The sequence below is a fragment of the Falco biarmicus genome, chromosome 6 (assembly GCF_023638135.1).
Source record: "Falco biarmicus isolate bFalBia1 chromosome 6, bFalBia1.pri, whole genome shotgun sequence".
NCBI classification, from domain to species: Eukaryota; Metazoa; Chordata; class Aves; order Falconiformes; family Falconidae; genus Falco; species Falco biarmicus.
The window spans coordinates 11,279,648-11,294,645 of NC_079293.1; the positions used below are offsets into that span (position 1 = coordinate 11,279,648).

General features: G+C 38.2%; 1 protein-coding gene across 1 annotated transcript in view; it reads right to left on the reverse strand.

Annotated features, from left to right (window-relative positions):
- Window positions 1-628: 628 nt before the first annotated feature.
- Window positions 629-14,998, reverse strand: part of CD109 (CD109 molecule) — an 83,533-nt gene continuing 69,163 nt past the window's right edge. The window contains exons 30-33 of the mRNA XM_056344387.1: window positions 13,218-13,354; window positions 8,863-9,019; window positions 8,348-8,450; window positions 629-5,888 (exon numbers count right to left, since the gene is read on the reverse strand). Coding sequence (XP_056200362.1) covers window positions 5,698-5,888; window positions 8,348-8,450; window positions 8,863-9,019; window positions 13,218-13,354 — 588 coding nt within the window. The 3' untranslated portion in view covers window positions 629-5,697. The remainder of the gene's footprint in view (window positions 5,889-8,347; window positions 8,451-8,862; window positions 9,020-13,217; window positions 13,355-14,998) is intronic.

Consider the following 14,998-nt stretch of genomic DNA (forward strand, 5'->3'; position numbering starts at 1 on the left):
GCCCTTCCAAGGGCAGGCCGGAGGAACAGCAAGAGAACTGTGAGGAGAATTAGGGAAAAGTAGCGCCATGGGGGCCAAACTTCCAAAGCATGAAAAATGACAGTTAAAATAGCAGTTCACCCCCCAAAAAAATAATAATCTGCACATCAATTGAGTTTTTATAAAATACTTTAGCATAAAGTTTTCCTGGAGCTCTTTTACAGCCACTTCAGTCCCTGGACAGCAATGGGCTCTTTATCTAAAAGGTTTGCTCCTGTCCACAGAACCAGTACAGTTCCTGAGGTTCTCCACGAACACCACGGGCCGGCCTGAACTGAGCTCATCAGTAAGACTATTTATGCTACTTCTGCCAAAGGTAACAGCAAAGCTTCCTATAACTTCATGTTGAATCAAGCAGTATGCTTTTAAAATGAGGTGACCCCTTGTCAGAAAAGTCCCACTCAATGATCTGCAGGGTCATGCTTACCAGCCTGACCACGGAAACCACTGCTGCATCGCTTTGGATTATGAGCTTTAACACACAGGTGAGGCAGCCTCTAAGACGCGGTGAGGATGGGTAGTGGTTGACAGCGTACAGAAGCTGTGTTCTAGTGCAGGAAGCTGTATGGTTAAACAAGCAAACACTTGATATTATTAAAAGTCATCTTTAATAGAATTCAAAAATAGCTATTGAAAACTTTATTTGAAGAAAAATAAATCAATGACAGTTTTTGAAAATCCTGTGGAACAGTCTAGTTCCTTAACATTCGTTTTATTATTTGAAAAGAAAGAAGCAATTTGCATAGCTGGCATGTTAGTTCACCTTTGCTCAAGACAGCTCATAAAAGCATTCTTTCTCTACCATTTCTGATTCGATCAAAAGTGGAAATGCATATGATTATCCTAAACTAGATCAAAGTGGGTATCTGACTAAGTCTCAAGGCAGCCAAGAATGTTAGTTCAAATTGCTTAGTGTCTGATTTGAAAAAAGAAGAGATGCAACAGCCAGTAGGATAGCTAATGTATGGTACATTACACCTGCTTATATGATAATTCCTTTGAGACAGCATTTTTTATATTTTCCTCCTCATATCAGTATCCCGCCCAACCTAACAGTACTAAAAAACACAACAAAAAAAATTAATTCATAATGTAACATCATAAGATCTGAGCAAGGCTGATGAAGCTTTTGATTAACCACTAAGAAATACAGAAATAAAGTGTACGATTTGAAATTACAGAGAAATACTAACACTGGAGTTCTGGTGACACAAATGTAGCACATAAGCAATTAATACACATCTGAAAATAATGAGCTATCCATTAGGAAAAAAATCACTGGATTGATCTGTTACTGCACACTGTCAGACTTTATTGCATAGAATAGCATTAGTGCAATGCTATTTCCAAGTGGCAAACAAAAATTCAATAAACTGAATAAGAAAAAACACTGAATTCACATATTTTGACATGGGGAAAAGGAGAATCTAATAACTCCTCAAAAGACCTGATCACATAACTGCTGTTATATTTTATGGACAAATTACTAGTGAGAAATCTAATTTCAAAATCTCCTATGTATTTAAGAGGACTAAACACATAAAGATGGTTCACTGTATAAAGATTTATGGTAGAAGAAGGAAGGCTGTAACAGAAATATTATTAGCCATTAGAATTAAAACTGCATACTCTTTCTCAGTATTTGAGATAGAAAAATTATGCCATTGGGCACGAGTTGCTTCCCAAATATAATCTTCCCTAAAAGCCTGTGTATTTTGAAAAACAGAGCATCACACAATGCTGTTGGTTTGGGCACTTTGTGAAGACCTTTTATGTTTTTAACTGCACATACATTGCACACTGTAGTACACTGGAGCCTATATAATGGCTATGTGTATATATATATATGCTTTCTACAGGAATCTGCTTAAACCAAATGTTGCCAATATTCATACTAACTTGAACAACACATTTGGAGAAATATTGCTAGGATAGTATTTTGAAAAGTGAATAAAACCAATTTTTGAATCTTAGGTTCAATTTTCAAGTGACTTTCAAGGCAAAATTGAGGCACGTAACGTTGGACCTTGGCTTTTATGTTTCTCCTGCATCAGTCTGGCCGCTCCCCCTTTTATTATTCATGTGCACAAGCCACAGGCTCCTGCTTGTGAAGCACAGGACAGCATGGCAGCTGGGCAACAAAGCAGCCACTGAGCTGGCCCAGCACGCAGACTCCAAGGTGCTGTAAAACTGTTAGGCAGCACTTGTTGGCTGGTCAGTACAACGTGTGGTATAGAAGGCTTCTAGGTGACACCCACAGAGAAACTTGTAAAGAAAACTTCAGCTAAGATCATGGATGACAGCAAAGGTAGAATCTGGGGCGGGGGGGGTGGGGGGGGTGGGGAAGATCCATTAAAATGCATTATGGTTTTGTTATGAAGCCAATCCTAACTAAATGACTATTTCTTACTGCTTTAATAGCATATTAATGGCCCTGCACAGACCACATCCATTGAAAGCATATGGCTGAAAAGGGCATGGGAAGTACTGGACAATGCTCAGATTTCAAAGAAACAGCAACCACACAGAAATGTTCAGGCAGTGCAACTTGAAGGCTCCATCACAAAATACCTTTTTCCTGACTACTTCTAGCACCACTCCTTAAAGACCTTGTTCCTAAAGAGTTACTGAAGATTTTTTGCTGAAAGATTTCCTAGTAACTTCAGTGGGAGCATGGCCCCTCTATCATCAAACCTGACTTTACAGAGCAGTTAAAAGAAAAAAAAAAAATATGCTGAGCATTCGTGTAAAAGGTTTCTATGCAATGATAAGGAAAACAAAAAAAAAAAAGTCACTATGCCACATAATGTTCCCTTTCCTCTGTTCCATTCACTGCCAACACACAAGACAAAATATATCATCTGCAACTCATTCAAAGCAATAGCCGAAGGCATCAGTGTAGGGATGTTAAAGGCCACCTGGTGTAAACATTTCTTTAAAGTCATACAATGTACAATGCTCCTTTAAAATAGCTTAGTACAGAGGCAGATTTGGATGTCTGTAATATACGCCTGCTGTATAGAAAAAAATAAAATAAAAGAGGATGTTTGTTCACTGACTCAGACAATTTCCATGACATGCTGCATTATGACTGATGCTTCTTAGTAGGGTGTGCAAGGCAGCCTAGAGAAATTTAAAAACATGTGTTGTTTGTCTCAGAAATAAATGTAAGGGAATACTAATAAAAGCTGCACTATCTGAAATTAGGCTGAGCAGCTTAAATCCATTTTTCTGGAGGATATTCAGGAAGCTGGGACTGCCTGCAAAATAAAACTAATTTATTCCTACTATCTACTGCAAAGGAATAGTTCATCTCCAGTACATCTTGTCTAGAACATAAGCCTCTTTATCCCAACATTAATCAGGTATCAATGTCCCTTTAGAAGTTCTACATATATTAAAAACTGAAAGTACGTGCGCTTTGGGTTCTTGAAATTATATTAAATGAAGGCAAATGACACGTCAAGACTGCTGTCCCCAAAGGCAAAAGAAAACCTGCTTTCATAGGCCACCAAGAAATCAAACCCACAGTGAAACATATCCCAGATTAGAGTGTGAATGTTTTCCAGATCTTAAACTTGGCGCAATTTAATCTATGCTCCCATATGTGAATAAAGGATATGAGACACAAAGATGTGTTTCAGTTTGTATCTCAGTTTCTATTAGCTTTGGAGCCGCGTAACCATGGGCATGACTTAGAGAAGGTCAGATCCTGTATCCCATTCACTACGTAGTGCTTTGGATTTCAATAAATATGATCTTACTTCATGTGGGTCAGAGCAGCACAGGTGCTCATGTTAAGGCACTAATTCAAGCAGCTAGATCCAAAGGGCACCCAAAGACAACTGAAAAGCGTGAACTGACTGTATACAAGGAACCAGGACTAAGGTCTGCCAGAGAGACAGAACAGAACCCCAGGTTTGTGAAAAAACTCAATACAGCTGAAGTAAACAACCCCACCTAAACTCGTTTTGTAGGTTTTAAACCTACACCTTGGTATTAGAAGGCACCTAGTTCAGGAAGTTGAAGCCTTTTCCCATGCTCCCATGCACTAACTTCCTTTGTAAACAAAAGTACAGATCAGCATAAAATACAAAAATATATATTTTAAGCAGTAGCAAAATTTGAGTAACAATTAGAAATTGCTCAAGGAAAGTGCCATATTATTACATGTGCACACATACACATTCCGTCTCAAAAAGGTATGACAGAGAATCAATAGCCTTAGAATTTCTACCTGTGTTAGTTGGCACGACAGCTATTAACTTCACTTCAGTAACCAGGACTGCTACCGGCTTGGCTTCCTTATCAAAAAGAAGTAAGCATTAGATATCACAGGCAGTGTTCAAGAAGGAAACATCGGCTTGCCAGACAGGGAAGAGGTTCATACACTCCCTCAGGAGGGAAGAGGTCCCAAGCTCACGCATTTCTACATTCACAAAGACCTGTAATTCTCCTCACGTGCAAAGAGCAGGTTTGGGTGTAAAAGTGCCTGCTGCTCTTCGTCGTCTGTCTCCCCGACCTACTTCAGCAAAGCACTTAAGCATACAAGGATGTGCTTAAAGTTAAGCAAGCACGTCAATTGTTTTGCTGGACTGAATGCATGTGCAGCCCACATCTCCTAAAAGCCTCTCCCACCAACCAACAACAGGAGTTGCACGCAGAGATGGCAGTCAGGGCCAACGAGCTAACGTGGCACAGACAGCAGTAAGTAGCTGCTTAGGGTTACGCCATTTAAATTGTCGACAAGACAACACCGCAAATGTAAGATATAAATGATGCCCCAGAGCAACATTTCTAGAAGACTTCCAAAAATCAGAAAAGGATCAAAGCAATCATCATCCTGCTGGCCATAAATATGCCAGTGGACACCAGCACTCTCACACAGAAAGAGAATTGGGTTTGCTTCTGAATAACCCCAGCAAAATGAAGTCTCAAACATAGACTCCATCTTTGATACACTTACAGTAAAAGCCTTTCAGAGTAAAATGCATGAGAACATCCTGAGGCCTTATTTTCAAACATGATTAGCTTATGAATTGGCAAAAAAATCCACCTAGCTTCTCTGTATCGATAAAAGATGACTGACAATTTTCTGGAGTGTTCAGCAGTTTGCGAATGCAGCACTTTTTGGCTCTTGGATCTGCTCTGAAGCCAGCTCCTTTTCATATTATTCCCCATGAGAGCATACAGCTAAATTCAGTATTAATGTTATGTCATGGCTGCAGAACAGAACAAACCAAGCTCTATACCAAGCTCTGCTTACCAACAACCCAACAGAGAAGCAGCTAGTGTTTCAGAAAAGCACAGTAAACTAACATACATCCCTAAAAAAACAAAGCACAATTTAAAGTTGAGGGAAAAAGGAAGTAGGAACATAGAGCTAGGTTTGTATTTTCCGACTGCTTTCTTGGTAATTCTGTGCTTCTTCAGAAAATAACTTCAGTATGAAACTAACGCTTGGAAAGTTTTTCCAGCAGACACTTAAAGAAGTTTTCTGGCACAGCCAGAAATTCACCATATGGGCCAGCCCAGCTCTCCCTGAACGCAGCAGGAGTTTGGTCACTGTAATCGCTAAAGACAGGCTGGTATCTGAACATAAAACTTTCTTTGGATAATTTATGGAAACTTTAGATGTGAAACGTGATCAGTTTCCTTTTACAGCACCCAACTGCACAGCAAGTTTACATGAAGGACAAACAGCACACAGAACAAAGAGGCCAACGAAGAGTGCTGAAGCAAGGCTGGAGAACCACCTCGGTGGCAAAGACCGCAATCGCTTTCACAGAAGTCACAAGAGGTTATACTTTGCATTACTTCTGAATTGTAGCTTCTCACCGCTCTTCTCCCTGTTCAGAAAGATTAGTTAACACTAGTTAATGCACTTCCGAGAACTGACCAACAAATTAAGTTTCACAAAGAAAGCATTTTTAAAGGATGCACTAAACTCTGATGTAGATCTTGTCATACACTGCAAAATACTTCCCAGACCGGGTGTTTAAGCCTAGGCATTAACCTTTGTTCTTCTCCCAAAACGTCAAAATGTTCTCCGTATATTCAGGCAAATGCTTGGTGAAAGGCACACCTCCACAGACTTAATCTCAACTGTGAGACCCAATGTGCTCACAAACTTCAGTCAAACATTTTTAAAGTAATTTTTCCCCTACCTACAAAGCAACCCCCGTGACAAAGGAATTTGGATGTTTTACCTGGCAGGTTAGCGGCTATGACATTTAAGAGCTAGGTCTCTCATAACTGATGCTTTGTCTGTCACTATTACGTTTGGGAGCTTCAGCACCCTGAATTTGGGACTGCTCACCTCACTTAGCTCCTGCTCCTGTATTCTGCTCCCCTGTTCCCTGAAGAATTGCTACAGAGCCAAGACTAGAAGCCTGGAAAATCGTATTCATTTCAAAAACATCAATGCATAGCAATTGCTCACAGAACAAATTTTTGCATAGGTTCTTTCCCACAGTTGGTTTTTTTGGTTTGGAGGTTTTCATTCCAACTAGGGACATGCAATTTCTTTTTTTTTTTTTTTTTTTTTTTTTAAGTAGTATTTTTTAACTGAAATGATATTCAGTTTCCTTTCAAGCCCCAAGATATTAAAAAAAAAAAAAAAAAAAATAAAAGATGTAACTTTACAGGCCTGAATGCTTACCCAGCTGTGACACTCAACTAGCTCTGAACAAAGTCAGGTAAGAGAAGCAGCAGCCATGTGAATGTGCTCAGTAGGTGTGTGTATATTAACCCCGGCAGATCTCCTTGCTGGCACTGCTGTATTGGCATCCAAGCCAGTCCTTATACCTATGCCAGCTGTAGTATCTGCCACACAGATAAACTGCAGAGCATGAGGATTCCTTAGACATCTCCTCGCTCCGAACAGGCCATGAATTTGGCTGTCACCACTGCATAAAATATACACCTTGGGTCACTGACTATGAGAGCGATGGAAACTAACAGACCAAAATAAAAGGACATTCCTGTATTAGATAGGAAGGTGTTCTCTCAGGAGAGAACTCAGAATCACGTTGACCAATAGTATGCCTATGCTACACAATAGTAGGAATGGTGTCTTGTAAAACAGTATTTGAAACAATCTCTTTCTTAAGGTCAAAGGTTTCTATTGCAGCACTGAATATGTCACACAAATTTTAGTGTTTGAGAATATTAATTAGTATCTTTAAATTAATATTGATTAATTGAGAACTTATGGATACTAAATGTATTTACATAGAATAAAAATATTAACGCATGTGCTTTTATATGCAACTTTTTAATACGCATATTCATTATCTAACAGCAGTCTTATAAAAAGACTAGGTCTTGAGCATTTCTCCTAGAAACTGAAGCATGTGGAAACTCCTTTTTGCCACAGATTCTAAGTGTTATATGTTTGCCTCAATCAAAAATTGCTTTACTTTGCTGAGCCACTAGGCCTTAAAACATGCTCTACATTAATGGACAGTGTAGTCACATCCGCTAGTTTCCTATTTTAGTTTAAAATTCTATGACTGATCAAACATTTCAGCCTACATAGAATAAATATGATCTTCATCTAGCTAAAGTAGTACACATCATAGCATATTTGGTTGTCTTTTGTCTTGTGCTAAAACAAACCAACATGAAGAAAATTGCCTACACAACTTTCTTATGCCTTATCTCAGACCAAGCCCAAATCCTTAATGTTTCAGCTGGCTGGTGTAATGAAAACCTCTCTAATATCTTCTCCAGCAGCTTGTAATCTTTCTTTGCTTTTCATTTTGCCCAAGAGCTCTGTATATCGTTGCCTTTCTCTAAAACACACTCTACACCAAAAAAAGACAAACCAACCCAACCCAGACAGCTTTGAAACAGTTTTTCCCATGTACATTTTTTGTACATAACTATAGAAATCAAAACACTTGCATTTTCTCCAGTGAAAGACTCATAGTTTAAACCAGAAACAGATGTAAAAGATACTTGAAAGATAATCATTAACTTGGTAAATGAACCACAGTGGAGTTCTTTCTTCATTTTGTTGGGCCATATTGAAGCCAATTTATACAAGCTGACAAATAAGTTCTGACAATCCACACCAGCTGAGGAACCAATCCATTAGAACAGTAAACATATATATGGGAAAACATTACTATTTGTTACAAAAATTTGGAATGTCAATGTCCAAAAAGGTTGCAATTCAATGAAAAAAGTAAATTTCAGTCTGATGTGTCTTTGTCTTCACTAAAATTTGTCTTATTTCCACAAAAAGAAACTTTATTTTAAACTTCCAAATCACTGAGATCTGTTTGGAATGACTGACACTTACTAGGTTCATAATAGTCCACTACAGTCACTGAAGCATCTTGGATGTTTGCCACTTTGAAGTCTCTCACAGCTGGAATATCCACACAAACCTGTGTTTCATTTAGCTAGAAAAACAAGAGAAACATCCTGAGAAGCCAGGTGATGGTGGTTTCATGGAAGAGGTAAGGACTTCTAGCTCAGTGGTAGTTCATTTAATTTCTGAAGACTTGGAGTCAGGATGCATATAAAGTTGCTTACCTCATTTGTAGTAATTTTGGCCAAATTACAGACTTCTTGAAATGTCTGCCTTCTTATGTATGATTTTTAAGAGGCTTAATCTAGAAACCCCTTAAAAATATAACTGAGTTGTACCTATCCAGTCAGTCTCGCTAAAAAAACAGTGAAACTGTTAAATCAATGTGAATAGCAGATGTTAGTTTACCCAAAGAATACAATGTCTTTCCAAATTTAAACCAAACAATGGCAGAGTCACGATTAACATCACTACAAACACATTTCTTGTTATTTTCAACTTACAGAGTCTAAATATAGATTGACTTTTCCATTGTCCTTTTCCATCTTCTTAAATGTATTGTCTAATAGAATGAAATCTGGTGACGCAGAGAAACCACTGAGTAAGCCAACCTCCATGAGGACCATACCACTACTGGGAGCTGTGCTGGAACCCAAGTACCTTTTCAAAACACAGAGACAAAGGAACTTTTAGTAGAAAACCAGTAATCCACTCCAAAGAAACTGTTTGATCATTAAATCCCAACTATAGAAGCAATAACGCTTAAGAATACTTAAAAAACAAACGGAAAAAAATGCCAACAAGAACCTTTCTAACAATAAAGAGAAAATAATTGATTTCTCTATTATTCTGCCTGATAATTTCAACCACATACGCAAAAGCAGGTTTAGCACTGAGAAAACTACAGTACATAAATCGTATGAGAGACCACACTGACACCACTAGGAGCTTTTCATTGGCATCTATAAGTGCAGGCTTACATCACAAATATGCAGGAAATATTGCAATTAAATACGTTATAAAAGAAGTAATTAAGAAATTGCTGTAGGAACTCTTGAACAGAAATATAAATATTTCCTATTATGGATGCATTGTTTTGCTTTTATTCATTTTTGGAGGATGAGATAAAGGTATACACCAAAAAAGTCTCCCAAATCTTTATATTTCCTTCATACAAATTGGTAGTTCCATTAATAGAGTCATCATCAGATTATTTCTCAAAGTTCCATTTTTAAAATGCATAGCTATGTTATTCACCCAGTTTTGGAAAAAGAAGATTTAATAAGTTGAGTTCCTTCTTTTTTCATACATGCTGCTTATCATTACATCTTCTTCCTATGTGAAAATCAGATGCTGTACTAAAAAGCTTTGCTCTGTTGAGCAAGCCTTACAATACTATGGTGCAAAACAGAACTATCAAAATATATTTATGGTCTGTGCTACAGTGATACCTGCAAAAGATTATTACTTTAAATGAAGCAAATGGCAGAAGAGTTTCACCCCCTTGGCACAGAGGGTAAATGATCATTGTTGTACGAGAATAGAAGTTTCTCCAATCCTCATTTTAAAGGCTTGACAGTAGTTGAAAGTTATTAAACTAATTCTTTGTAGAGCTGGATGGTTTAAAAAAAAAAAAGGGGAAGACTTGCTTTCAAAGCAATGCTGTTAAGCCTGGCAGCATGGCTGATTAAATGCAGATATGACTTTGAAAGAAATACAGCACAATTGCTGACTTCAGTTGGCTCATGAGATTAGAAACAAATGAAACCATCTGTTGGATGATGTGCTGTGCCAAAGTAGCTGCTATTGAAAACAAATAACTGAATTGGAACTGGATGTAATTATTTCTGCATAATTACTAATAAGAGGGGAGGAAAATACCCAAGCTGCCTATCAAAATACCAACAGGTAACTAAACGCGCTTGGCATTGTCAAGAAGTGAGTAAGATATATCCCTAGAAATTATGAGGATCTGGCTGTCTTAACAAAGAAGAGAGACAGTCTTGAGGGGTGGCCCCTGGTATTGTCTCTTCAACTCCATGGTCTCTTTAAAAAGAAAAAAAAAAGTCACCATGCAAGAACGACCAGTAAAAGAAAGAAAGAAGACTTAAAACTTGTACTTGAAGAGAACTGAGAATGTTTTGAGTTAAATTTTATGTTTCAGCTCTTTCAGCAATGTAAGAGCTGTATGAGACCCTCTCATAGATAATGCAAAAGAGGAGAAAATACAACCAAGCTAGTGTACACAGAAAGCATAAACAAGACAGTGAGTAGAACCATCAGCTGTTTCCCAAGCCTGGAAATGGTATGCAGGCAACGAGACTGACCAAAGGAGACACTGGCAGCCCTGGGTATTTGACTCCCAGACAGTGAGTTAGCTTCTCTAACCAAGAATCAGTTCAATTTGAATGAGACAACATCTGCTCCAGTGTTGTCAAAAATGATACCTAGTTGAGATGACCGTGACCAATCACTAACAAGCTGGTGAAAAGGTGGAATATTCTGCAGATTAGAGAAAGAAAAAAATTGTAAAGCTGCAGCCTCTGTTACCTGACTACACATACCCACAGCTAGCTAAACCGGTGGAGATTTCAGCAGTCTTTCTGTATTTGCCTGCTTTGGTTTCTCTACCAGAAAGCCACATCATGCTGTAAAGATTATAAGTAGACCAACCTGAAACTAATTAAAGAATTTGAGATAGATAATGCATATATTATATAAAATATATAAGCAGAAAAAAAAAAAAAAAAAAAGAGGATGACTAGTCTATCAAGCTAAGCAACCAGAGATGAAGTCTCAGCCTAAAGAACAGAAACACACTTACTAGAACTTATACCAGTTCACTTTCCGTTACAAGAGTTGATGAATCTTAATGTTCCAAATATTCTCCTGGGGCAGTTTTATAATGCCACTAGATTTTCCCCTATCCTTTGAATACTTTGCAATTAAAACATCATCACCCTCGTGCCTTCCCAGAGAAATGGAGCCCTTCCTGTCTGTACTCCTGAGCCAAAGGTCTTAGCCAGAAAATCAGAATGCTCAGCCAAGACTTATCCCAGACCCAACATGTAAGCTCTTTACATGTCAGGAATTTGTGCTAGACTGTAGAAAGCTGCTGACACTTCACAGAAAACTTTAAAAGAGAACAAGCCCATTCTATTTCAAGAGCTCTCATGGATTCTAGTGTCCTTGCCCACCATCTGTATCACTGAATTTGTTACCAGAAACACATAAAAACCGGGCTCTGGCTTTGTGCCTGCTGGCTATTTCCCAAATTAACTCAATCCTCTCTGTGCTAAAATCATATCCACTATAGCTGATTACTTGTATAATGGTGTCACCTAGAGGCTCCATCTCCAGTCACATCTTCCTTGTGGTAGGCTGAGCATAAAAACAGTTCCAGGCATATGGTGTTTAAAGTTTAAATAAATAACAAAAAGAGGATGTGGAGGAAATGAATGTAAGAGAAATCACGGTAGATCAGGTGGTACTTTGCAAATCTTGCATTTGCATTTACAAGGAACCCATCAAAATGTCACAAGACGAAAACAGTGTTTCTAGAGGAAGTATTCACAGATTAAATCCTAAAATACAAAGAATGTAGTCATCTCAACATCCTTCTAGATAATAAAAGGTAGAAGACTAAACCCACAAATATATAGATACAATGTCCTATAGGGTTTACCGTCAAATAAGCAGTGCTCTTAACTACAATAAGTGCATACTGAAGAAACTGCCAGAGAACAAACATCTTCATGTATTTCAAAGAAATACATGTTTAAACACTCTCTCAGCAATTAAAAATGAGGCAGCAAAGCAGTCAAAGAAACAACCTGATTTAATGGCTGGCTGACCTAGGAATATGCAATATGACTGTTCATCGTCACCTGTTCTCATCTAATGCAAATTCTATCCAGGTAACATCTTGTGGCTGTTCTGTGGTCTCTGACATGATACTTCAGCAGTCTCAGCTCAGTTCTTAGTAGGTATTTACAGAACAAGAAACATCATCCCAGATGGACCCCCGTCCTCCCGCCTGTCTTATTCAGCAGAAATAGCATCAGCCTGGCTGGAAAACTCATCACCTCTTTCAAATCTAGAGCGATGCTTGCATTATATTACATTACCATATTCATAAGACATACTGGTAAATGAAAGACCACAAAGATACTTGCACAATAAGACAAAACCCCAGCTGAATTTATCATAAATTTATATGACTTTGAATTTATCAAAATATGGATTTTGGCTCCTGCCAAAATTGTTCTGAGCAAAGTTTATTAACAGAGATGACCAAAGAATGATTACTTCTATTCCATGGTGCTTTCAGCACTTCAGAACTTCCTTCTCTCTTCACAAAAAAAATAGATCTACTTCTAGATCAAAAGCAAAGCATTCTATTCATGAAAGGTAAGAGTAATGGGCAGTTGTCACAGTCTGCTACCAGAAGTTAGAATGTGGAAGACATCGGTTCAGTTTTCAAGTCTGTCCACAGTTCTCCATATAGCTAAGAAGCACTTGCACCAAAGAAGCCTTTGAGCATTTTCTTGTATTTCACACAAACACTGCCATGCACCTCAGATATTTAGGGTACCACAACCTTTATGCATACCAGTAAAAGATATCACCTGGCCAGCAACAATTTTGCACAAAAGATCTACTTATTGACTTAGGAATTGCTTCTTAGTTTAACTACTGCTGGTTTTACAAAGCAATTTCTTTATTCTCTTTAGTTATATGTTTATATCCCATACATTGGTAAATCCATACAAACAAATGGGTAGTTAAGCTGATTTTAAATCATTTAAAAGATGTACAGACAAAGAGGTGTATGAGATGCTTCAACAAAATTACCTACCTTGTGCACACATTCAAGGTCAAATGGTTTTTATCATCTTTATCATCCTTTACATCAACATTCAAGTCAAAGGCTTCTTGTTTTCGGACAGACCTGAGCCTCTGACCGGTGTGTTTTGTGTTGTAAATAATATTGAGCTGTGGATTGCAAGTAGAGACATTAGGTTACATATTTAAAGCGAATCTGTGTGGTTAAAACACTTCGGTTCCTAACACTATAGTGCCAGGGGAGTGCTCACAGGAGACAGGATATACATGGCCTTCTATATGACAGTCACACACACGAGATTCTTAGGAATTCTCCGAAAGAACTATCCCTTCTGAAGACTTCGTAATGCAGCAGAGAACCAATATAATTAGCAGGACACAACTGAGGCAAACACAAGGGAGCTGTAGGAGAACCAGTAATTTTCTCCCTAGTTGCCTGCTGGTTTATAATGTGTGCAGCTACTTCCTGACAGTGAAATGGGATGAATAAAGGGAAACTTCAGAGAGCAACACCCACTGGGTTAAAAAAGACAGGCTGTATATGAAAGCAGAGCAAGAGCAAATACATAGCATATGTACAGAATTTGTCTTCAGTCTTCATTTCACAGCATTCATACACACAAAACAGATGAGGAATAGCACGGTACTCCAAGCTCAGAACAACAGTTTCCTTGCAGTTAAGTAAGCAGTTTCATCACCTTGTTCATCTGTGCAAAGACAAAGCTACGGTCTTCAGTCCACCCCAAGGACAGAGCTCTCACTCCCTGTGCTCAACAATGCCAAGCTCTGCTAAGCGAGCCAAGAAGTATGGCAGGATGTCCAGTGCAGGACAGTGACATTAATATAAAATAAGCTCATCTGCTAGGCACAGTTTGAAGAGTTTCCAATTCTTCTAGTGTAGACGTGCATAAGATCCTTGAAACGGTTGTAGAAGAGTGGCAAAATCAGAAGCCCTTAAAAGAGGTCTGAATAATTAGGAGATAGCCTGATTATCTCAATATCCTATAAAATTGTCAAGAGCCAAAGCAGAAATGCTGCAGCTGGAATAGAGCCCACCAATCAGCACTCTCACATTACCAGCCATGACAGAATATTATGCAGTAAAAAACCAGGCTGTACTGCCTACAGAACTGAATTTGATGAGGTAAAGAAACAGCTGAATTATTACCTGCAGTGTTTCTTTAAAACTGCCTTAGTACCAGACTAGAGGATGACAAGGGTGACCATTAAATGTATCTATACAGGATGCAGAAAATAGGGTGAATCCTGATCTAATAAAGTTTGCTGATTATACCAATTTATTTGAGGTAGCAAAGACAAGATTACTGCAAAGAGTTGCAGAATGAAAGAAATTTTACGTACATAATAATGGGGTTTGAACTGATTACTACTGGATCTGTTAACCATTTAAGAAATGGTAAATTAGATGAAAATTCAGACGTAAACAGTGAAGTTGGAAGAAGGACACAGTAAAGGTCTATAGACTAATGACCTGCATTGGGAAAGATGAATGAATAGAAAACAGTTTTTCATGCAATGCAAGATTAAATTGCGGAATTCCTTCCCACAAGATGCTGTAGATACTAAACTGTACAAGCATTCAAGGGCAAAATAGACAACTTCATGGAACCAAAATTTTCTGAGCCCACAGAAACTATCTTCAGCTGAAGGTCTCAAATAATACAGGGTACGAGGTAGAAGACAGTCAGGTAATGTATTACATGTATTTATCTTATTATACTTTCTCCTGAGCATCCACTTCTGGCTGTTGTGGAAAACAGAACACTGGGCTAG